Raw genomic sequence first — 26,064 nt, 5'->3', positions numbered from 1 at the left:
TATAGAAGTATTTACCTAATAAATGGTTTACCATTAGTGCAAATGATAACATGACTCCAATATTTGCCTGTGGTGTGAGTGTGAATAGAGAGAGGTGGAATTTGAAGCCACACAGTTTGATTCCAAAATGTGATCTTAACCACTGTGCCATTTCCTTTGACTGCTATGCTTTAGGCACATCTTTCTCCTCTTGGAAGCCATGGACCAGGTCAAGGAGTCACAGAATGAAGGATGCCTATTGAAGATGTCTTCCTGTCAGGAGATTCGCTTAACGACATTGAGTATGCTGGTTAGCTCTAGTCTGGGACTTCTCCAATGGTGTGGCAGTGATCTGTGTAGAATTTATGGATAAAATTATGCTAGAATTAAAATCCCTGCTTTAACTAAAAGGACTTTGGTGTTGTTACACTTCAAGCCTTGCAATGGAGCACCTCAACCAGAGTACCCACCCTCACCACTCCCTGCCAAAGTTCTTGGGCCCTGGCATTTCACCGAGTATCTGAAGCACTTCAAAAAGAGTGACACAGTGCTTCTCCCCATCCAAAAAGAAAACACTCTAAGGATCATGCTAAAGTTCATGGCTTTAACAGTTTCTCTTGAAAATAAACAGACAAATGATTTTTTTAGTTTTGGCAAATCTGATAGGAGGAGATTACAGCCCAAGAAGGTACAGCAATAGAATGACTTAAGGCAGTTATTAAGGCACATATTTATACATTTGTGCATGAACATAAAACAGGAGCAAAATATCCAGTGACATCACTGAAAAGAGCCCCACTGAAAAAGTATGCAGCACTAAATTGGTCTGTTTCCTTGTTGCAAGCCTCAACCAATATGTGGAATATTTGTTAAATTAGTTATCCATGGTAAAATGTGGCCCAGGAGCAAACGATCCTCCTTCTGACATAACATCAGAAGGTCTATATAGTAGCTTACTACTACATCACGTGCCTATGTCATTCACCTTGCCATGTAGGCTTTTCATGATCTCACATCATCATAGGAAATGTGGCTACAGTACCATAAGATATTCTGAGAGAGAGAGAGAGAGAGACTACATTCACATCACTTATTACAGTATATAGTTACAATTGTATTTTATTTTTATTGTTAATTTCTTACTGTGCCCAATTTATAAATTAAACTTTATCATAGGTATGTATGTATGGGGGAAAAATCCTACTATGTATGAACTTCAGTACTATGCAGTGTTTTAGGCATCCACTGGGAGTCTTAGAATGCACCCCTGTTGGATGAGGGGGGGACGATTATACACATGATGGTCAAACAACTTGAGGAAAGAATCCAGCATCACAGAGCTCCTGAGACTATCCCCCACTACTTTGTGAAAGTAAAAGGGCTATTTCACTGGAAGCTTGAGAATTCACTATCATATTCTCTGAAATAATTTTTATCTCTGTTGAAATACCTAAATTTTACTATAGATAGAAACTTGCAATAGATTTCAAAAGCCTAATCGCTTTGTAATTAATTCTTAGAATTCTTAGAATTAATTCAAAGTGGCCTGCAAATAGTAGGTTGAAGTAAAAGTTAGCACAGCATTTATAAATAATGGCTAAGTGCTTTTCTTAAAAGCCTAAATGATCCCCCCCAGACGACAAAAGGTATAAAAGCCGGGCATTGCTCATTTGGTCAACATTTGCAGGCACCCGTTACAGGCAGGCACTGTGATGCACCCCTGGGGAACTGAACTGGATGTATGAGGGCCATGGGGTCTACACCTTGCCTATGGGGTCTGCGCTTGATGGGTAAGCTCTCAAGCATCCTTCTGGCACCATCCTTGAAGAGTGGAGGCAGGGATGATGGCTGCCCAGTGGAATTGTAAATCCAAAAAAATTAACTTGGATTCAGGACGGAGGTTCTCAGGATCCCTTCACAACTAATGGAGCCTCTGAAACCTAATTTCCTCCTCTATGTAGCAGGTAGATACAGCTATTTCATTGGATTAATTTAATGATTAAAGGTGAAGTGAGAATTTGTGATATGTCTTAAGTAAGGAAGCAAGATGTAGTTAGAATCACTGGACAGTGTGACCCCTTGATAAAGCCCTCATCTACTGGTTGTGGTTGGAGCAATTATGCTCTACCTGCTAGTCTTCTGCCAAATAGGCCATAATTCACTACCAGAAAAACTGAAAAATATCCTCCTCAAGTTTTTATTGGAATGTAAAAAGAAAAAGAGAACATACTTGAAAATACTAGAAAAAAAAATGTCATGTTGTGACAGACAAGCAGGTGTGAAATAAAACAAAAACACCCAGCAAACCATCCCCCCCACCAAAAAAAAAAAACCCCAAAGTCCAGAATTTCTTCTGAGGGTCACAGCATGTAAAGCAGGAGAATATTTTTTTAAATAATAAATAAATATTTCCATTCAATAGGAATGAATTTCTAGTTGTCTGGAGCTTGCTTCCCATCAACTGAATCAATGATATTTGTGGGGAGGACAGAAAGAACCAAGAACAAACAAAGCAAGAACTTAAAGGATGTTTTTAACTGACAGCAGACACAGTAGGCTGAAAGCAAAGTGCTTCTGATCTGCAAGAGCTGGGTACTTGAGAGAGAAATGGGCTTTGTTTGTAATTCCAAAAGGGCCTGACTTAAAGAGAGAACCAGAGTCTGGAGAACTGATCATCACATAGATAAAACAAAGGATAGGGTGTTAGAGTAATCGCTCACCGCATAGGAAGTCACTGAGTAAATCACAAAGTCTGAACTGGAGAGCTAAGTGGAATTCAAACTTTGAGAGGAGAGAGCCCAGAGAAAAGCCTGGGGAAACACATCAGAGCAGTGTGCACCCTGCTTTCTGAACAAGGCACAATGGTATATGTTTCTTTATTAGTGTTAATACTTTGAAGTGCACAGGGGCTTCAGAGAATGGACATGAAAGCCCAAAGAAAGTGGTTTGACTCAGAAGCTTACGTACCATTATAACAAAGGGTAATAAACTCTAAAAAGTGAATGGATAAAGGAAAAGGGGTTTGGGACTCCTTACAGGTGGTCAGTTGGGGTAGGTGACTAGGACACAGACGGTAGAAACAGTTGTGCAGTAAGGTCTGCTGTGCAGACTCGAGTGGCAAGAGAGGGGGCTACCTGTCCAAATGGATGTTTGTACAGGTAAGTTTGCTACCCTTAAAAGGGAAATTTATGCCTTGATATTAAGCAGACAGGAGAACAGAGGGATCCTTCGCTGCTGTTTCTCCATCACCTTCAGCTCAACATAATTCTCACACTAAAGTGGCATTTTGGGGGGTGGCATATTCTGATCCTCTTTGGGGACTGAGTTTTACATGGGAAGTGACTAAATTTCTTTCACTGTGCAAGGCTTAATTTCCCCCTTTGGCCCCACCCACACAATACCTACCCCCACCCTCTCCCCATCCCCTGTGCTGGCAAGCCAGCAGAGAGGGAGGATGTGGGTAACCTGACTGCGATTCTATTTTTGCACAAATGGGTTGGGACAACAAATGCTGATCTCATTATACACATAATGAATAAATTAAATGATAAGGAACCCTGTCTTACTCAAAATTAAGTCTCTGTTCAACAGATCTATGAAGTAGACCTGGCTGCAAGTCCTTTTATCTGTTTCTTCAATACAGTGCGTCTCCCTTCCTTCCTTGGTCCCCTCTTTTCACCCAAGTGGTTCATTCCAGGTCATTCTATTGCAGGATGCCACCCACTGTGGGCTGCCCGACTGTGTTCAAAATTTGAATCAGTCTTTACATCATTCTTCATTACCAGCACTGACCTATAACATAAGCCTCTTTCTCTGAAAGGGATAGCCCTCACTCCCTAAAGGTTTGGAAGGCAATCTGTCATCCTAACTTAATGATCTATAATAGCACAACTTCCCACCTTCTGATGAGGGATGACGTCTTGTTATCACTGGCAGTACACAGGTACAGAAGGAGAATCCTCTTCATTTTAACAGATTGTATGTATTTTTGACGAAGATTTCTGTTTATGATAAACGATGCCGGATATCCATTTACAGAAAAAACATGAAGTTTCTGTATTATGTAAATTTAAGTAAAAAGTCAGCCAATTTATGGGAAATACTGGGTAGAACACAGCACAAGTGGGACACAGTGTGGCAAAATCTTGAAGGGGATAACACAAATGACCGAGGTAAGATAGAATGTTGTAGAAGAATGAGGTTTCAGGGGTGAGATTGCTGGTTTTGTGGCAGCAAGGCTGAAAGAGAGTGGGGCTGAGGGAGCCCTCCCTTGCAAATCATATTTGGCAGGTAACTCTTCATTCTTCCACAGGTAAAAATCAGGCTTGCTCTATTCTGTACTGCATCCATTTAGGACATAAAAACACAGGAGAAATGTGGAAAATTTGGAAATGTTTACAAAAGAGTAAAAGGAATCAATAAGCATCTGGAAAACACAACTAGATGAAAAATGGAATTTTCCAAGAAAGGCAGGAGAGTAGGAAATAAATTTAACTCAAAGCAAAGAGAATTATTGTTGGCTACAGTGAGAGTGTCCTCAGCAGGGGTCAGTGGGCCGTCTGGAGGCACGCGCCTCCCCTCACCGCCCCCCCCATCTCTCACTCATGGCAGAGTGAAAGGAAGAAAACTGACCTAGAAGGGGTGGGAGTTTTAGTCCCTGAGACATGCAAGATTAGCGTTTCCACTGGATATTCTGGAGCACATACATCTCAGCCTCAGTCTCGGTAGCTAATAAATGAGAATAACACTTCTTCCTCCACCCCTATCCACAACTCTGATTTGCTGAAGGGCCTCAAAGTACAAAAAGACATATGATATCCTTATATATAAAGCAGTCCTTAATAACCCATGATTCTATTTCACCCAAACGGAGATGGGGAAAAATCATGGACACAATTATGGATGTAGTTTTGGTGCTGAAAGAGCAAGGGTCCAAGAATCACTATATAATCAAAGAATAAAAACACAGGGGAACCAAAGGATGTCCTCAAATGACTTTAAAACTGGCACCAAAACCTATTGTTAAATACTAAGGACTATTCCCAAATGTTCAGGACACTCACAGGCTGGAATCCCAAAAGTTACCAATTGGTTAAATGTGTTTTCATGAGTAGGGGTATCAGCAGTGGCATAGTCTGGGGAATAACTGTTTGAAATCAATCATTGAAAAGTAGAATTGCACAGCTGTCAGCTGTCTGACAGTAAACATGACTGAGGAAAACACAAAAGGATGCTCCAGTAGAAATTGGTGAGTAATGGCAGATGAGCCTGTTATTGCTATTGGACCCTTACTATGGGCTTTTCACCTCCTTGTGTCATTTCATTCTCAGGGCCTCATGATATAATCAGTATCAAGATTGTTCCCATCTTGCAGATGAGTAAGAGATACAGAGAAGTTAAGCAACTTGCTCGGGCTGGTAAGTCGCAGATCTGGGAGAGAAACCCAGGCAGTGAGGCTACTCTACATCCTTCCCCACGTCCTCGCCAGTCAACTGATGACGCCCAGGGGTAGCATCCAATACCACGTGCAATCTCATTTAACCCTTGCTCAATCTTAGGGAGTAAGGCAGCGTTATTATCTCTGTCTGGCAGATAAGGAAACCCAGGCAGGCAGAGGCATCAGAGATATGAAAGAACTTCCTGACCAGTCAGGGCAGTGTTTCATTATCACAGCCCTCCAGCCCATCCCAAAGAGCCCTTTTTCCTAATCACTCCCTTGTGAAATGTTAATACCATAGCAAAGCTGTATATTAGTTTATGTACTAGATATGTATCTGTGCTTTACCTACGATAAGAACAGTAGGATTTTTCACCCCACCAAGGATCAGTTTTTGCCTCCACTGAGAACATGGCCTACAGCCTAAAGGATCCTTAACGCAAGTATCTGTTGTGGTTCAGGAAAGCAGTTCATGTATTAACTTCTCATTCATTCCTTTAATCCTTCAGTATGCATTTATTTATATAAAAGATTTTATTTATTTATTTTAGGGAGAGAGAGAATGAAGAAAGGAGGGGCAGAGGGAGAGGGAGAGAGAGAAGCCCCAAGCAGACTCCTTGCTCAGTGGAAAGCCTGGGAGGGGGGCTTAATCCCAGGATCCTCAGATCATGACCTGAGCTGAAATCAGGAGTCAGCTGTTTAATCAACTGAGCCACCCAGGTACCCCAATCCTTGAAAGGAGAGAAAGGAATAATAGACACAGTAGAGTATGGGACTATATGATTCCATTTATAGGACATTCCATAAACAACAAAACAAATATATGGGGATAGAAATGTGAATAGAGGTTGCTTCTGGAAGAGAAGGATTGAATGGAAGGGCATGGACATGATGCAAATCTTTTTATCTTGATCTGGGTTATGATTATATCTCTGCATACCTTTGTCAAAGCTTACCAAATTTCACACTTATGAAATCTACATTTACTGAGTACAAATTATCTCCCAATATAGGTTGTTTTTTTAAAGATCTTATTTATTTATTCATTAGAGACATGGGTAAAGAGGCAGAGACATAGGCAGAGGGAGAAGCAGGCTTGCTGCAGGGAGCTCAATGTGGGACTTGATCCCAGAACTTCAGGATCATGCCCTGAAATGGAGGCAGACACTCAACCGCTGAGTCACCCAGGTGTCCCCCAATATAGTTTTTAAGAAAGTATTTCCTAATATGTGTGCACCTGGGAACTTTAAAAATTGGTCCCTGAAGACCCTGTCTAACTTGCTGCTGGATGCCAAGGCTCAATCAAATACTCTGGTCATACAGGTTCAGGGAAACAAACGGACACCTTGATCTGATTTTACCAATGTCTGCCCTAGAATCCCAGGCAGAGCTCTGATGACCCAATGTCATAATGGAATGTAAAAAATCTAATGAGTACCTCCAAAAGTCAAGGGATCTAAGAACTTCCATGTGAAGACAGGCTTCAAAATCAAGTGCTCTGAGGTTTATACAATGACTGCTGTGAAGAGGTAACCACAGGGAACAAGTGAGGGGAAGTCTTTCCTGGAATCTGAGAGCATTTATCCCTCTGGACAGTGGCCCACGTGCTGCCTTGTGACACTGCTTGTACTTGGCACCGCATGATTATTTACAGCACCACTGTTCTTTTGCTTTCCACATGCTTATGCCATTTTCCCAACGAGATCAGAAATGGCCTATGGTCTGGACTGTATCTTTACACCTGGCTCAGTGGCCTTGCATGGCACCTGACTAAGAATATCCAATTTTCTGAACCAGATATTGGGAAAAGTTCTGAAAGAAGGATCTTTGTGCTACTTCTAAATGTGAGAAACTGTCTAAGGGACACAATCTAGATGCCCATGTAACAAAATTGTTGAAAGACTGACTAAAAGATTTAGAGGCATAACAGGAAAACTTTAAATCTGGCCCTTCTAGAAAGTATCAAACATAGAAGCACTGCAAGTAGAAATCAGCCTTAAATCCTTATTCTGTCTATAACAGTGCATTAACCTCAAAAAGGGGATACACTTGATAGACTCTGCTTTTGAGGAAAATGGAAATGTGATCAACTAAATCAACCAGGTTTTTCAGAAATTTTCTTCATAAGGGTTGGCTACAGAAAGAACTGATAGAATGAAGAGCTTACACGTGTTGAGAACCTACTACGTATCAGATATTCTGCTCAGCACAGAAACCACATTATCTTCTTACTCACTCTTCCCAACGATTCCAGACGGGGTGCCCTCCTTCTGTAAACTTTATGGAAACTAAAGGGGTTGATACTTGCTCAATTTAGGATAATGGAAGCTAAATGTAAAGTAGGTAAGAGGGTTGATACCTTCCATTTTCACGTCCAACACTCACTTGCTCTTCCTATGTAACCTTAGATAACCCTGCAGAGGAGGTGCTACTGCCTCCTAGAGAAGGGAAACAGAGCTCAGAGAGGGAGTGTCTGAGCTGGTATTTGAGTGCAGATAAAGATCCATGTGGGGACACACCATAGTCTGCTGCTCCCGAGGGTCTGTGAAATATTTAAGTAGTTAATGAGTTTTAGCAGGCCACTTGGATGTGTGCTCTGGGTTACACTTAGTTAAGCACAAGCTCCAGCAAAATGGACCTGAGAACTGATACCTGGACAGAGCCCTGGGTGGGGACTCCCAGCAGACAGCCATTTTCTGGTTGGAGGATTACATCTCCAACACATACCATGTCAATCTGGCCTGTCCATTTCTTGATCTTACCTGTACTGTTTGTACTGTGTAGATTTTCTTCAGATTTGATGCACACTCAGCTGCTGTGGCACCAGGGAGGGATCTAGGCAAACATAAGCAAAAGAGCAGAGAAACAAGCAAAATAGTCAATGTTCATGAAAGTCAGTTTGCAGGTTTTCATACAAATTAGGTCTGAAAGCACAGAATCAGACATTACTGGGATGTTATTTAGCATTTAAAATGTAAAATTCCTGATTTGTGAAGTCATGCATCTGCTTCTCCTAAAAGTAAGCATATTTATTCTGTGGAAATTTATTTAAAATAAGGAAATACACATAAGAAAGATATTGGAAACTTAAAAAAAATAACATTTAGGGATCCCTGGGTGGCTCAGCGGTTTAGAGCCTAGCCTGCCTTTGGCCCAGGGCATGATCCTGGAGTCCCGGGATCGAGTCCCACGTGGGGCTCCTTGCATGGAGCCTGCTTCTCCCTCTGCCTGTGTCTCTGCCTCTCTCTCCCTCTCTCTGTGTATCTCATGAATGAATGAATAAAATCTTAAAATTTTTTTTAAAATACTGAAATAACCCTGTAATAACCAAGCCTTTTTCTAGGACTTTGGATATGAAACTGTGCCCACCGTACAGCTACAGTGAAATCACAGGATCCTGGACCCTTTCTTTACATGTTAGAAAAACTTGTCAATTCCCTGGTGGTAAATTGTCACCAACTCTTAAGAAAGAGTAACCTTTTGTTGACAGCTTTCAGAAAACATGATTACTAAAGGTCAACTTTAGTTTCACGTGAAATTTGCATGTATTTCCCCAACACTTACTTTTAGAAAAATTCTTTCGGTTATTTTCTCTGGCTGATTTAATTAGTTTTGAGTAACTCTGTGGTCAGAATACATTAATCTTTAGTTTGCCATATGGTCCACTAGATGGCAACATACTACAGGTTTATTCACCAGAAAAATCGGGCACTAGGGACAGGCTTTACCTCGCACCATTGCCTGGGATTAGGGGGAACATGACACAGTCTCATCAATCCTTAGAAGTTAAGATTCTCCAAGTCCTGCTACCTTTTCCTTCTCCCTATACTGAAGTTCTTACTTGAGACTGTCAGGATTCAGGAATGTCAGGCCAAAGATAAAAATTCATCACTCAAATAATGCTTGAAAGCCCCATGTCTGGTTGTGAGGTAGGAAATGAGCCTTGCTGAGAGAACATGACTGGCTCATAGTCAACCCATGAGGATCCAGAACCTATAAAAAATGAGCTTTACCAGCCACTGACCCTCAAAGACACAGATCCCATGGAACTTCAAGATGTTGTACTTTCTAGAAAGTCGTAAAACCATTGCACAATAGAGATACATACAAAACTCACAGAGCTCAGAGACAGAAAGGATAGAAAAGAAAAGGGTCATACCCAGGTATGAGGTGTGCATGACACATGCATGACAGGGCTCTACAGACTCTTACTGCTGCAACTATAAACCAATAAGTGCTCCCTGGTATCTAACTGGAATAGAAAAAAAATACACTTCTCAATACAGTTTCCTTGCTTGAAGGTCACTAAGGAAGCACAATTGTAAACTAGTCTGGGGATAAACAAAGGACTGCGTTAAATTGGTCAGCTCTGATAAATAAAGCTACCCTAATGCATTGGGCTTACAACTCTTTTCTAGCTGTTTATAAATATGCTGGATATCATTTCTCTTTAAAGTAAATTCACAATATCTAGCATGATCACATTATCTTGGCAGACCTGAAGCCTAAATAACTATGTTGAAGAGTGTGGTAAATCGTGAGGTATTCAATCAGCACCTAGCCCCAGATATATCTATCCATCACTCCAGAGCCTGTTTTGACTTGGATAAATATTAATTTACTATTTAATGCAGGTTTTTACTCTATTTATGGCTTCAACTATAAAAAGATTTAAAAAAAAAAAAGACCCTAAAACAGACCTTGAAGTTCTTCTGGGTAGATTTTCATATGAAAATCTTTTGCTTTTATATGAAAATCTACTAGCACAATTCCAATGCTGAGTTTTTTTCCCCTCTTTGAAAAGTTCAGCTGACCTCTCCACCAAATATGCCCAGTATGCTCACCAAATATGCCAAATATGCTCAAATATGATCTCTGGATCACCCAAAGCACATAGGAGAGTATATACAGGGCTCTGTTAGGGTCCAAAGGAAGGAAATGTACTTTGCCCTTTTTTAAAACTGTGTATATCGATTTTTTCTACTATTTCTTAAAGTCACATTTCAATTTGTAACTGTGTAGAATGAGTATTTGAATATTCGCCTCAGACAGCATATGTCAACTTAATACAATGTGAGGACAATACCATTTAACCTGGAAAAAGTTTCTGATGAACATTTCCTTTCTATGCTTTTTAAATGGCTTTGTCTCTACATTCTGGTCTTTTGATTCTATTCTAGTGTAGGAAATAATCATACAAAATCATTTAGGGCCTTTCAGTTTCACTGTCCAAGTTTTTTTTTTTTTTTTCTTTTAAACAAATCTAGTTTCCAGAGTCCAAGAAGGGACTCTAGAATAAAACAAGGCAGAGCCATCTGTGTAAGACAATAGTATCAAGAGCTAGTGTGCAGGGACTCCATTGCTGCTCATGTGCTAAACATTCTATCTCCTTTACAGCATCGAATCCTGGCCACCCAGCTCTCTAAGAACAGTCTTTCCAGTAGACATGAGTAGAGAAGGTTCTCACTAAAACCAACAGGATCACCCTCAATAGGTCAATTCTGATTAAGATTTCATGCTGATGTATTGGCGTTTGAAGGAAATATGTCAGCTACTATGGACTCTGGTTTCCTAATTTTGTTTTATTTGACAGAGAGAGAGTGAGACAGATTACAAGCAGGTTGGAGATGGAGAAGCAGACTCCCCACTGAGCAGAGAGCCTGAGATCATGACCCAAGCCACCCGGGCGCCTCTGGCTTCCTAATTCCTTAATGGAGAAGGTTGGATTCTGAGATCTTAAGGATCTCTTCTAGCTGCTGGACAGTTTAATGGGTGTCCAAGTTTCAAAGTAACGAAACCGGTGCCAGAAACTTCCGATGGTAGTAAGTGGGTGCCTTGGCCAGCTCTGGGAACAGCATTCTTCTATGAGCCAAATCTGATCCCAACAGTCACTGAAAAATACCTCATACCTGACCTGGGACATCCTTAACGTGCAAAACTGGGCCATATCCACAGAATCCATTTTAACAGGGTAAACAGGCTGAGATTTTAAAATAATCTGTCTTGTAAGCAGGTCAGTCTGTCCTGGGCCTGCCGGTTCAAAGTTGAACCAGAAGCTGTAGCGTCTACTGTTACCGTTTCTTAAAGTAGCAATGTAGGCTGCTCGTGGCAAAGCTGTAGCCCTGGGAGCCAGCCCCACATCCCCTCCTCCCTGTTACTCTGAAAGAGAGCTGTAGCAACTGGAAGAAAAATGCTCGCCATTGATTTCAAGCAAAGAAATATTTTACTCATCTCAGGTACACAGTATATTCTCATACCTTCTAAAAGTCTTTTTACTGTATTCATGTTATACCCTAAACCTCCAAATACAACCCTAACCAAACCCTCACTCTGCAGTCCAAAGGTACTCATCTGGATGTGAGATGTTGCCTCCCAGGGTACAGATGGCAACATCTGGAGACATTTTCAGTTGTCACACCTGAGGGGGATGCCACTGGCATCTAGTAAGTAAAAGCCAGGACAGCTATGGAACCTCCTTGAGGGCACAGGATAGCCCCACAACAACGAATTATCTAGCCCAAAATGTCACCAGAGTCAAAGCCAAGAAACCCTGACACAGACATATAACAATCTCAGAGGATTTACAATTTATTTAATCAACAAAGGTTCATTGCACAACCTCTTTCAGCTGATGAGGATACATCAGTGGTCATTCTAGACAAAGCCTTTGTTCTCATGGAGTTCTAAAACCAATACCCCTGCTTTCTGAATTCCCCAGACTCCTGAAGGCAAAACAACTCTGATCAGATCCACTCTTCTTTGCCTGGGAGAGCGAGCAGTGAGGGGGGTATATGTATTGATGATGACCCTTCCTAGAAAGACACACAACCAGAGTTGTGGGAAATTAAAGAACCCCGGAATCAGAACCTGTTTTCATGTTCTCTGAATTAGATGCCACCTTCTCCCAGTATGTAGCTGTGGCTGAGGACACATCAGCAGGACAATAAATACACCCCGGATGGATCAGGTTAACGAGTCTGAAGTGTTCACCAGGAATCTTCCCTCTGATTTAATGATATTAATGTAATAATGACCTCCTTTAATTGAGGATGTGTTATATGGGACGGTTTTTGCTTATGCTATCTCTAATCCTTATAGCAACCCTGACAAGTTGGTGTCATTATTTCCACTTTACTAATTAGGAAACTGAGGCTCAGTGAGGCTTTTTAAGTAGCAGATTTGCACTCTTTCCCTGGTCTGTCTAGCTCTGATTCCCATGATTTTCCTCTTAGACAAGGATGGTTCCCAGTAAAAACCAAGATGTCACCGTCATCATGGGAAGGTCCCACCTGGTATCTTAGGGCAAATCCCTTTCCCATTCCTTTTTAGGTTATCTACTCCCTCCTTGGACCCACTCCTTGCTCTGGCCTGTTATTCTTCCACCATTCTCCATCTGGCCATGCTGTTGGGAGGGGGAAGATGCAGAGATGCAGAGCTGGGCTGGAGGCTACCAAGGATCCCCGGCAATAACATACTCCCAAATTTGATACAAGGAACACAATTCAGTAAGAACACATGTATAGGTCATCATTTTCTGGGGCTGGGCATGGGAAGAAGATACTTTACCAAACAAAAGCCACAAATGGGCTGTAGCAGAAAGGCAGGAAAACAGAGGGGTTACAAGGATGGCCCTTGGAATCAAGGTATTTGAGTTCAAGTCCCAGCTCTGCTACCTCCCAGCTGTGTGACAAGCCTGACCCTCTCTGACCCTCCTTCCCTCTTTCTGAGAACATGGTCCTCTATGTCACCCACTGCTTTGCTACTTAGACTACATAAGTGAATGCTCTACAAAGCATTTACCCAACACCTGGGACCTAATAAGCAACGGTTGCTAACACCACCATCATCATCATTGCCATCGGAGGCAAAAAAAAACAGGCATAGAGAAGAGCGCAGTTAGAACTAAGAGACACTGATCACATTTTCTACCTGTGGGACAGCGAGTAAGAATCCCAAGAAATCTGTAAGAGTCACACACAGGGCTGAGAAATTCCTAGATTCTGTCCTCAGAAAAGAAAGCCCATCAGGTGCCCATGTCTCTGGGCTTAAAGCTACAGCTATACTGAGGGCTGTTTCCACTTGGACTTGGCTAATCCAGAAGTGGTGATGGTTGAGGCAGAAGTGGGAGGGGATCCTTCAAGGTGTGCCAACTAGATGATGAGTGTAAACATGTCAGGGGAACTCTTAAGGTTACTTACGACCCAAACTCCCAAATCCAGCTTTATGTCACTCCTGTGTGTCTTCAACTGCGTAACAGAATAACAGGAAATGCACCTTAAGGCACTCTGTGTAAAATTGGTTAAAATTTCTTTTCATTTGGGGAGTTAGGAGAAAGCAGAAAGTCCCATAAGTTTGGACCAACTGTTCTGCTTAAATGGTTTCCAGGCACCTAAGCACCATTTATATGCAAAAAGTTAATACGTTACTTACAAATCATCTTTATCTATTCATTAAAGTAGGTCCCTGAGACAGAATTCTTTTAGCTCAACTTAAGTCTGTAATGCTTCAAAGCATTTTATTCTCTTATCCCAGAAATACTTACTGAGCCCCCAATAACTGAAAAAATTATGTATCATATGTTACATACATGCATTATCTCATTTCATCCTCATTAAAATATCATGCATTTCCATTCTGCAGATAAGCAAACTAAGCCTGAGGGTGGTGACGTGCCAAAGACACAGAGCTGGCTAGTGGCAGACCTGGACTCAAACCATGGGTGGCTGGCAACCTTGCTATTAGTCACCAGCCTAAACTGATCACTTACTACATGACACATCCTCTGCTTGGTGCCATGAACACAGCTCTGCACCAAGCAGTCTCAACTCTCCTGTAGCTTGCAATCCTCAATGTACTTCCATGCAATGCAAATGTACCTTCTCTATTCAACCCCACCCTTTAAGATATGTTTACTACAGGTGAGCAAGGCTCATGAATAATTCATGGAGACAGAAGCCCTTGTAAATACCTAAGGAAATTCTCTTCACCATTACCTAGCTAGCTAGCTCTTAGCAGGTCCACAGCACCACTTACCAGTGACTTGGACACCTGGAAATGCTTTTTTCAAAGAAAAGAAGTTGGAAAGGTTTCCTCTACTCCTGTCTGTGTCCCTGCCAAAGTGTGGTCGGTCAACCAGTAGCATCACCTGGGCACTTGTGAGAGCTACAGCATTTCCAGGCCCATTAGACACCTGCTGAATCCTATGTGATTTGTATACATATTGAAGTTTGAGATGTGCTGGGCCAGGTCATCTAAATCAAGTCCCTATAAGAAATGCTAACAACTTGGCAAGTAAAAGCTAATGAACTATAGGTAGCATCATAAAAAACACATAAAAATCACTTTTCTCACAGACGCATTTTTTGTCATCACCCAAAAAGATTATCAAGATGAGGCTATCATTAAAGGTGAAGGACAATCCTACACAGGCTCTTAAATATGGATTTTAGGCAAGGGTCTCTTCTTTGTAAATTTTGGCTTACTTTTTTTACCAGGAAAACAGGAGACTGATTTCCTCATTTGTGAAATTCAGCGGTAGGCCCAGATTACCTCTCATTTCAGGATATGAAAATATGGGAGAACTGAATCTCGTTCATTGTCCATATTCACAGGGGAGTGGTGTTCAGCAGGGTTAGGGACACTAGTGCTTGGGGTCACACACTCCTCAGCTCAAATCCTGTTTCCAGTCTGTGTTAGCTGTGTGACCTTAGTCAAGTCATTTCTCTGGGCCTCAGCTCTCTCATCTGTAAAACGTTGCTGGTATATCCTACTTCAATATTGTGAGGACTGGGCAGCCCAGGTGGCTCAGTGGTTTAGCGCTGCCTTCAGCCCTGGGCATGATCTTGGAGACCTGGGATTGCGTCTCACATCAGGCTCTCTGCATGGAGCCTGCTTCTCCCTCTGCCTGTGTCTCTGCCTTTCTCTCTCTCTCTGTGTGTCTCTCACGAATAAATAAATTAAAAATCTCAAAAAAAAATATTGTGAGGACTTCATGGGTACAGCAACCAGTGGAGTACCTAGCACAGCGAAGTAAAGGATAGTTAGTTAATACTGATAGGCTAAAATGTGGAATTTTATATATGGTACAATATACTCAAGTAATGGACATACATGCCCAGTGTACACACACAATAGATTATCAGTGGAAGAAATGAATACTGACAATATTCCATCTCATATGAGTGACCACTTCATTTAAGCCAAGAGAACAGCCTTAGAGAGGGATACATCTCCTAAAAGCCAGTCTTGGTGAATTTACTAAGATTGGGCTCAGCTGTCAGAGGGAAAATATGGACAGGCTCAGTTCTGCGATGAAGAACATCCCTCATATATCATTTACTCCATTAAAGCTGATTTCATTTTAATCACTTTTAGATAGATCTGTGGCTTGTGGCTATATCAGCTTCCTATTGGAGAGTCACATACACAAATAGTCCACAGTCTATCATTAACATTTAATAATGCATCTATTGAAACACGCTTCATAATCTAAATGCTTTATTTTTGCACATTTATTTTTATTTTTCCAGGTTTCCTTCTATTTTCATTCCTAGCATATAAGCTCCTTTGACACTAGCAACTGGGACTCTTTTCCTTTTGCTATATTAACTAATCCCTCCATACACAGAAGTTGGGTAGAAGAGAACTATAACAGTGTGAGAGGTGACAGTGGACAAAGGCCAGGTTTTGGACTGTCACCATGCCAGACCGCTAAAGTCTTGCCAGCTGTCTTAGGTTTGGAAATAAGGAAACAGCATCTGTAATATTAGAGGAAGGAAAACAGATTTTTGAGCAGCTAGTGCCAGGGAGGGACTGGTACTTTTCTGAGTGAGGATGTTCAGGCCCAACTGCAGGAAACGACCACTGATGCAGAGGTAGAGAGGCTGTGAGCCCCTGGGTCAGAGCCCTTCCCTGCCTGTGCTACCTGGAGGCTGTTTCCCCCTTCCAGAAAATAAAATCCTGAGCCACTGAGTGAGCCTGTGAGTTCAGAAAGGCAAAAATGAGGGAAACAGGTACAGATACCAGCCACTGTATCCTGTCAACTATATCCTTCCATACAGCCTTCTACCCTCGCCTAGTCCCAACAGGGCCACTCTATGAACAAAGATGATCTTGGGATCCTCTCTATCAAGTCTGTTATTATGGAGGAATGTGTGCAAAAGCATCACACAGTGAAGGAGGTGTGTGTGTGGGAGGGGGGTCCCTCTGGAACTTGGTACCTCCACTGATGCCATGGTAGCATGCGGTATGAGAGACATCCCTCCAGGGAGGCCTGGGACCATGTTGTCAACGTGTTTGCATTCTTAGCGCTGAGAACAGTGATGGGCAACTAAGATGCTCAAATGACCTGATCAATAAACAGAGCAGTAATTCTCCAGTTGTGATGTATACAGCATTTGTTACTTAATATGCATATGTTACTTAATTAATATGCATTCTACTCCAAGAGGTCTGAGAGAGAGCAGGTCCTGGGCAGGGTTAGGAGCTTGTATTTGAAGAAGCAGAGCCAGGTGATGCAGATGGAAGTGGCAAGGGATGACATTTTGAGAAACACTGGTTGGGTAGAGGTAAACCCCGATGAGGTGGGTTGGTGGGAGACATACATGACTGGCCTACCTTTGTGACTAAAGACACAAGAACACAAATACTCTTTAAGTACCTACTATGTGCACTGTAATGTCCACTCCTGGAGAGCCAGGCATGAGGCAGGCCAAGTCTAATGGTCAAGAGGGAGGGACAGAAGAGCCATCAATAACCCCGGATACAAATACTGGCATATTAAAAAATGTTGCGGGAGCACAAAGGAGGTGGGCTCAATCCTGCCTGGGCCAAGGGCTATTTAAGGACAATTACAGAGCTGGTATCTTTGCAAGGCCTTGAAGGATGCATGGAAGCTTTTCAGGTAGACAAAGGAGAGAAGGACATCCCAACAAGAAGGAACATCCGAAGACAAATCCCAGGGGCTGGCAAATCCATGGCTTATGCAGGAAAAGGGCCAGAAATCCAGTTATTAGTGAGACTGAACACAGTGAGTGGTATTTTGGAGTTGGGGAGACCTAGAGGATGAGGCTAAAAAAAAAATGAGTTTCATGTTAAAAAAAAAAAAGCAATATAGAAGTTCACACCATATTCTGAAGGCTGTTTTAGGTTTTGTGTTTTGTTTTTGTTTTTGTTTTTTTAAGCTGGGGAATGCTCTTTTCAAATGAGAGAGGATCATTTCTAAAACAATAACAAAACCAATCAGCTCTGCTGTGATGAAAGCAGGGGTGGAGATCCAGAATCCCACCAGCCTGGAGCACATGAGCCCACAACAAAGGCATGTTTAAGTGAGGAGAGACAGAGTCACAATCCCCTGCTAGGGCAGAGGAAAAAGGCAGGGAGTTTTTGGGATGACAAGACCAGGTGCAGGTCAGAAGGCTAAGCCCAGGAGCCCAGGTGGGGGATGTAGAGAGGAGGGAAGAGCTTGAGAGCAGGCAAGCTGGAAGCACGTACCTGGGGCTAGAGAGCACAGATGCAGGCACGTGGAGAGGAATGGGTGGCTTTGGCTTGGGCCAAGTCTTCCAACAGGGGATCAAACATCTGAAGCACAAAACTGCATGGAGTAGTGTACACGAGAAAGGACTCAAGGAACAAAAGGAACTTCAAACTCTGAAAAATGCGTTAGACGGTGGAATTGCTAACCAGCCTGTGGCAGATATGGTATCCAGAACTCGGGAGAGAGATCAGGGCTGGGGATGCAGATTTACAAATGACACTCCAAGTACCACGAACCACTATGGGAGAAGGGGAAGTCACTAGGAGTAGAATTCCATAATCTCGAACTCTTTGGTGTGGGATGACTTGTGCCAGGTGCTGATCCAGGAGCTGAGGGCAGAAGGATGCAGGGAGAACCCTATGAAGCCGATGTTCCAGGGAGAGAAGATGTACAAACACAGAATCCCATGGAGAAAATAAAGCAGGGTCAGGGGCATGGGGAGGGTGTGTCAGGATGAGGATGCCATCTAGTATCAATGGTTAGGGAAAGCCTCCCTAAGACAGAGAGGAAAGCAAAGTCCTAGCAGATGACTGAGGGAAGAGTATTCCAGGCAGGAGGGACTATTGGTGACTAAGGCCCATGCTTGGGATGACAGAGAAAGAGCTAGAAGGGCAGAAGAGAGAGTGAGAGGGAGACAGGGGGGAAAGGCATATTGGGCGGATACAGGAAATGCTGCAGAGTCTCATGGGCTATTGTAAGTACTTTGGGTTTTGCCTCTGAGTGAAAAGGAGAGCAGAGAAGTGACAGGCCTTAACTTAGGTATGACTTCAGCTGCTGTGATGGGAAAAGACTGGCGGGGGGAAGGCGGGCAAGGGTAGAAGCAGGGAGAGCAGTTAGCACACTCCTGCAGTGGTCCAGGGGAGAGAGGCCTTGTGGCTCAGGTGGTGGGAGCGCACTGGATTGTGGACACATTTGTGTGGTAGAATCAGCAGTGTCTGTGGAGAGTGGATGGAGGGGAGGGAGAAGGAGTGGGGAAGACGAGAAGAGCAGAGCCACAGGGGTCTCCAAGATGTGGGTGCTGAGCAACTGCGAGGATGGAGTTACTGTTGTTAACTGCTCTTATCTGAGACGGGACAGATGGAAGAAGGCAAATTTGGGAGAGAAGCTGAAGAGGTGGTCTGACATGTGTTGAGTTTGGATGTGTATTAGACATCCATATGGAGACCGAGAGGAGGAGCTGCACTCGCAAGTGTAAAATTGTGGGAATCACCAGTGTGATGAGAACTGAACTGAATGCTATCACTGGTGTGGACAGGGACAAGAGGCCTGAGGATTGAGTCCTGCGGGTCAAACTCCGAGGAAACAGGGTCACCGCAAGACGAAAACAAAGTCCTCAGAGACAAGCAGCTCAGAGCAGCCCCTGAGATCAAGACTGAGACAGGATGGGGTTTTTAAGAGTCAAAAACAGGGAGGAAAATGCTTCATTCTGTGTCTCCAACCAAAATTATACCTCAAATGCTTACATTCTTAGCCATACAGTCTAGTTAAACAACAACAACAAAACAAATACGGACTTACTGAAATTTGCTATTGAAAAATGCAAATAACTCTACTTAAGGGACTCTCCAATTGATCCAGTGGGGGAAAATGAATTCAGGTTGCTGGCTTCCTGACACTAAGGTCAGATAAGTTGCTCCAGGGACTGTTGGGGTGTGTGTGTTGGGGGGGGTAGTCTGGGAGCTTCGGGTAACGATGTTAGTTATCAATATTTATTAATCACTTATTCTAGGCTGGGCACCCATGTTAGTGCTTTATATTCATCCATTAATCCTCAGAATTACCCCCATGAGATACAATCTATGACTCTCCCCATTTTACACAATGAAACTGAGGTTTAGTAGGGCTAAATCACTTGTCTCTGGTCACAGAGTAGGTTGAAAGGGAGGACAGGACAGATGGCAGATGCCAAGGGAAGTTTTAGGGAGCAGAAGCCCTCTGGATGCTGTGGAACTCAAACTGATGCCCTCAGGGGCAGACATCAGCTATGCTGGGGGGAAGACTGCCTTGGAGGGCTCTCCTGAGAGCTTTACTACTCTCTCTAGAACCTTGTTTCCCTAGGGGGGAGAAGCTACAAATAAACTTCTAGAACACAATGTGTTCATAACCCAAAGGGGACGGGAGCCAGTCTACATGAATGCAACGGCCTCTCAGAAAAGTGGAGACAATTCAGTAAAAGCTATGGGACGACTGATGGGGCAAAATGAATTAAAATGAGCAACTCTGCAAGTAATTCTAATTTCTTATAGAAATTAGATAATAATCACATAATGTAATTATTTCTATTACCAACCTCAACACTACTGCAGTAACATTTCACTTGAGTGCCAGCTTTCAGAGAACAAAACTGCACAAATACATACTAAGAAAGTTCGAGTTTGTGCCTTCATTGAAGTTCCTATATTCTTATCCTCGATGCTACCGGATTTTCTTAAAAAGTTATTTGTTGTTATGCGGTATTAAAATCTCAGATCTATTCTTAAAATGTTGTGCCTTTAAGGAGACGAATTTGTGACCCTTTTAACTCTCTCAACACTGTTTCTGCCAGTCCACAGTCTCCTCACAGACCAGAGGCCCCTCTTTAACAACTTGGAAACAGCAGGTAGCAACAATAGTTACAGCACACCTTTGAAAACAGACGCAAGATTTCATTCCCTTGACGTTAGCCAAAACCACTCCTATTGTGACAGTAAAATGCTTTCTTAGCATCCCATAATGAAAGTGAAAATGTTTTCAAAACCGAGACTCATTGTCATCTACTCCAACCCCAACTTCTTTAGGTCCCCGGAAAAGACAGTGACTCCAAATGTCAGTTCTTACAGATTCTTATAGATGGGTGCTAACTACAACAAGAAGGAAGGAATGAAGTGGTCTTCCTTCAAGGGATGATTTAATAATCACTTTTAAAAAATCCTTCCGGCATTTTATGCAAGGCTTTTTTTTTTTTTTTTTTAACACCAGATTTGGGTCTTGTAAGAAAATCTCACAGAGAACAGTCATATATACCTTTCCTCCTAATATTTCACTGTAGCTACAAGTGTCATCAACATTTCCATAAGCTTCTGGGACGACCTTGAGGTATCGTCTTTGGGCACCCCCACTCCCCCCCCCCCCCCCGCCCCGGGGTAACGGGTGCTAAGAAGGGCTTTGCATTCGTGCATTTATTCATTAGTCAAAGTTTGGCTGTGCTCCTGCTATGTACCAGGTCCAGTCCTAGGTGCTGGGATAGAACAGGTGTCCAAAAAGAAAAAAAAAAAAAGAAAGAAAGAAAGGATAAAAAAAGTCCCTGCTCAATGGCTTTCAACAGAGGGAAAGAAATGAGGGGGCTGAGCCACAGAAACAGATTCGTACATAATACTCTGTGGGCACCCCTCCTGGGTAACGGATCCTAACTAAGAAGGGCTTTGCATTCGTGCATTTATTCATCAAAGTTTGCTGTGCTCCTGCTAGGTACCAGGTCCAGTCCTATAGGTGCTGGGATAGAACAGGTGTCCAAAAAAGAAAAGAAAAAAAGAAAAAAAAAAAAAAAAGTCCCTGCTCAATGGCTTCCAACCGAGGGGAGGCACTGAGGGTCTGAGACGCACAAAACACACAGATTCGCACAGAACACTCCAGGGCAGCGCGACGCCCTCCAGGGGAACAGGGGCGGGCAGGGAACGCGGGGTGATCGCGAGGTCGGGCGTGCCCCTGGGTGCGGTAGTCGGGGGCTGTCTCTGGGGCGAGGGCGGGCGCCCCGCGCGGTCCCCGGGGAGAAAGCTGTCACCGAGAGGCGAGGGGCTGCTGGCCGAGTTCCGCGGGCCGCGGACGGTCAGGGGGAGCCGGGCGCAGTGCCGGGCGCAGTCCCGGGCGGTCCCGGCGCGCTCCCCGCGGACCCGGCCCCCGGCCCCCGGCCCCCGGCCCGAGCGCTGTCACGGCGGAGGCGCCCACCCGGGGTCGTCGGGGCCCCGGGACGGCGAGGAGCCGGGGGGCGAAGTGGTGCGGGAACTTCGGGCGCCCCCGGCCCCCCGCCGCCCCGGCCTCCCCGGGCCCGGGCCCCCGCCCCGGCTCTGCGCGCCCCGGGCGCACGGGCGGCGGCGGAGCGGGCCCGGGGGGCGCCCGGGGGCCGGGGGGCGCCGGGACAAAGCGGGCTGCGCGCACGCGGCGGGCCCCGCGCCCCTCACCTGTCGAGCCAGAAGGTCCAGGGCGAGTGCAGCGGGACCTCCCCCGGCTCGGGCCGCAGCGCCGACAGCTGCTGCAGGCCGAGGCCGAGCGGCGCGGCGGCGCTGGCGGAGGCGGCGCTGGCGGAGGCGGCACGGGGCCCCGGCGGCTCCCGGGCGCGCGCGGGGGGCACGGCGGCCGGGGGCATCGCCATTTTCTCCGCCCCGCCTGCGAGGCCGGCGGACGCGCGGACCGCGGGGCGAGCGGCGGCTGAGTCACCCCGGCCGCCCCGCCCCGCCCCGCCCCGCCCCGCCCCCCGCGCGCCCCGCCCCGCCCCGCCCCGCCCCGCGCTCCCCGCGCGCCCCGCGCGCCCCGGGCCTGGGAGCCGCAGGCCCCGCTGAGCGCGCCCTGGGGTCGGGGTCGGGGTCGGGGTCGGCGCCCCCCGGCCGGGCCGCACCGACCGCGGGCCCTGCACGCAGACGCGAGGCCGGGGTGGACGAGCCGACCGCGGGACGGAATTTCAGGCGCACACGGTGGGAGGGGAGGACGGGTGCAGGAGATGCCAGCAGTCTCAAGGATGGCTGGGAGAGCTGGCAGATGGCTGGAGGAGGAGGGAGGGGCACAAGGGCAGATGGAGGCACAGTCGGGTGTGACGGAGAGACGGCAAGGGGAACCGCTGGCCCAAATGGATGAAGAGCCCGGAATGCCCAAGAGTGCCCGAACACAGGGCCAGAGGGCACAAGCCGGGGACGGCGACCTGGGCGCGGAGGTGGGGAGGTGTTACTAGGTCAGTTTTGAATTCCTCTGGGTGAGCTTGTTTCCTAACTCTGCTCATTTTTAAGGCAACAGAGCTCCTCCCATCCCGCCCTTTGGTGGTGGTGATGGGGGCACCCGTAGGTCTACAAGTGTGGCCCAAAGCGTGGCCAGCTTCAAAGGAAGGTTCCCAAAGTCGGCCTAAGTTCCCAGACTTTCCCCCAAAGCGCCTGCGAAGAAGAAGGGAACCCTCGCCTTTCTGGATGTGTGAAGAAGAAGAAGAAGAGACAGGAAATCCCTGCGGCCCTAAGATTCCTGAGTCCAAAGTAAGAGGAATCATCCTAGTGCAGCTCCTTGCCAGGCTTCTGTCATCCTCTTTTAAAAGAAAAGGGGAGGCATGGGAGCTGTGAACACATGTCATAACTGGCATGGGCACGGATGCCCTCTCGAAGCTTGACTTTTGAAGAGTCCCTCGCTGGCCTTTAACAGATGTAGAGTTCCAGCTTTTCATAGATTTTCTACCTGGCGGAGCATATGTTCTGCTCTTGGCTTGAGCATTCATGGGATGGACTAGAGCAGGAGCTGTAAGACCAGATGGGTTCAGGGACTGCACGGGCATCTTAAATGCCTATTATGAAATGCCAGATAGGTGCCACGTCGAAAAGGTTTTATTCAAGTTCAGATAAAATGACAAGCAAATAAGACCAATGCTTTGTGATCCCTGCTTCAAAGATAATTTGTATACAACGCATGATGCTGGAAGCAGGGATATATTTATAAAGTCCTTCCAACTCTGAGATCCTGGGGCTCCTTTTGCTTAGATGCAGAGTTTTTTGTTTATTTAATTTTTCCTTTAATTTTTTCGAGAAAAGGCATAGACGGTATTATTTAGGCTGTTCTGTTTTATACTTATTAATTCATTTAATCCTCACAACAATCCAAAGAGAGAGGTACTATTTTATGGATTTATCCATAATATGGATATGGAATGTAGAAGTTAAGTTAATCCCAAGGTCACACAGCTAGTAAGTGACAGAGCTGGGATTTGAACACAGGTATTCAGACCCTAAGGCTTTTAACTGCCAGGCTCTACTGCCTAACTGAAAAATGAACAGGTCCTCATAGTAAAAATAAGGCAGTGAATAGTTAGTCTCCCTCCCTTCCAAGGCTATCAATCTTCCTGCCCAGAGGAAACCACTGTTAACAGTTTCCTTCCAGAAAAATGCAAGTAGGCACATGAAAGCATGTATCTAGATACAGAAATTGTATACCTATCTATATCTTCCATAAGAGAAAGAGAAGCATTTTATACTATTGCTGAACCTCCTTATTTACTTATTTACTTCAGATTATATATTTGAAGACTTTCTCCCATATCAAAACATATACATCTACTTCAGGGCTTGCAAAATAATCCATTGTAAAAAAGTAACATAATTTAATTCACTAGTCCTGGAGACTTATGTGGTTTAGTCATTTTCTTTTATGAATAATGCTACCATAAGCATTTTTATATTCAGTGTCTTTCCTCAGCTACACAAGTTTATTTCAGAATAAGTTTGGAAAAGTAGAATTTTGGTCTGCATTAAAAAATTTGACACATGTTGCTAAATTACTTGTGTGCAAAGTGGTTACATGAATTTATATATAACTGGTTTATAAATAGTGGTTGATTCTGAAGTTATGTTTATTAAGTGATTTATCTTCATAAAATCCTAAGGTAGAAAGGGACTTTTTGCTTTATAATTAGATTAGAACTCGTCAATCTGTCCTTCAACAATACTGTCAACAGTAAAGGTTTATTTAAAAAGTTTTGTCTGTGGTTTCTAAAAGAGAGTAAGCACCACAAGATAAATCACTTCCAGAATTTAGGACAAGGAACAATCTGGAAATTTTTCTTTATTGAATAACAATTGTCTATCTCCCTCTCTTCTTGCTTTGGCTTCCAGGATGCTCAGAATTACATCTGATGATTAATCACAACATTGGTAGTAACCAATGAAGCAGCAGCAGCATTATTTTTACATTAACCGACTCCTAATTTGTATTTTAAAGGCCTAATTGAACAGATGCATCTTATACTGTGAACCCTTCAGATCCATGCTGGAAGTAGGTAATGTCCAAAAACATAAACGTTGAATGACCTTAAGATTAATAAAATGGGTCAGGCAACATGGCTAAGGGGAGAGGCAAGCAGAGAACAATGGGCCTAATTTTCATCCCCTTCCTGTTTGACATGTAAGAAATTTAACTATTGTTACTGCTCCTCAGACTCATCCTTAGAAGGTAAAAAATTAGGAATATTCCCCTTCTTCCCCAATTTGCAACTGGACAGCAGGAATTAGAAATTCACAGTAAAAAGGAAATGTGGAGATTACCTAAGCAAACCCCCCACTTTACAAATGAGGAAACTGAGGCCCAGAGAGGTGAGGTGACTTACCCGAAGCCACAGATCTGGGAAATGACAGAGGCAGGACTAGAAGGTGAGTAGCTTGAGATCCAGGCCAACGTGCTCTCCCACTGTGCAACGTGCACCTCAGGCGACTTGGGGTAGCAGGAGGGAGGAAGAGAAGGTGACCCCACAGCCCCTAGCAACGAAAACAACAAAAAGGACTTGAGGCACTCATAAATAATTAAGCAATTAGCTGCAGCAGCGACTCCCCTCCCCTCTAGTATCCAGTCACCAAGGCAACTTGGGCAGGGTGCCTGCTGGTTGCCTAGTAACAATGTGGTCTGCTCCCCTGACATGCTCCCTAGGCATCAAAGGATTTGAGAGCTGGGAAGAGCCTTAGACAGGGCTCCCTATTCCAACACCTTCATTTTCCACATGGGAAATGGAGGCTCAGAGAAGCCGAGTAACCTGCCCAAGGTCACACAGCTACTCAGAGGAACAGCTAGGCTCCATTTCCAGTTGCTTTCCATTGCACTATGGCTGCCTTGGGGATGCCACAGATGGAGGCGAGGAGATCTTCCCACAGTTCCTAGAAGAATGAGAAAGTATGAGCCAGCCAGCCAGCAAGCAAGAGACAGAGACCTTGAGCTCTCATATGCAATTAGCAGGAGCTGGTAATCCCATCAGCCCAACTTCCATCATCACCATGGCAACATGGGTGAGGCGGGTACTGGTTGCCTAGGAACCAGTGGTCCTCTCTCTTCACTCTCATCCAGCTCCCTGGGAGTCACAGAAATAGTAGAATATTGGAGCTGGAAGGGAAGGCGGGGAACC

The 26,064-nt window shown here is 44.5% G+C and overlaps 1 protein-coding gene across 3 annotated transcripts in view; it reads right to left on the bottom strand.

Annotated features, from left to right (window-relative positions):
• The window catches only part of EIF4E3 (eukaryotic translation initiation factor 4E family member 3), a 46,246-nt gene extending 23,932 nt beyond the window's left edge, over positions 1-22,314 (bottom strand). For all 3 annotated transcript variants that reach the window (XM_077858080.1, XM_077858079.1, XM_077858081.1), the window contains exons 1-2: positions 22,109-22,314; positions 8,179-8,251 (exon numbers count right to left, since the gene is read on the bottom strand). In XM_077858080.1, coding sequence (XP_077714206.1) covers positions 8,179-8,251; positions 22,109-22,299 — 264 coding nt within the window. In that variant the 5' untranslated portion in view covers positions 22,300-22,314. The remainder of the gene's footprint in view (positions 1-8,178; positions 8,252-22,108) is intronic.
• Between the last annotated feature and the right edge of the window lie 3,750 nt (positions 22,315-26,064).

Source organism: Canis aureus, chromosome 19 (genome assembly GCF_053574225.1).
Source record: "Canis aureus isolate CA01 chromosome 19, VMU_Caureus_v.1.0, whole genome shotgun sequence".
Lineage (NCBI taxonomy): Eukaryota > Metazoa > Chordata > Mammalia > Carnivora > Canidae > Canis > Canis aureus.
The sequence above is the reverse complement of the archived record's forward strand: the minus strand, read 5'-3'. Positions and strand labels throughout refer to the sequence as shown.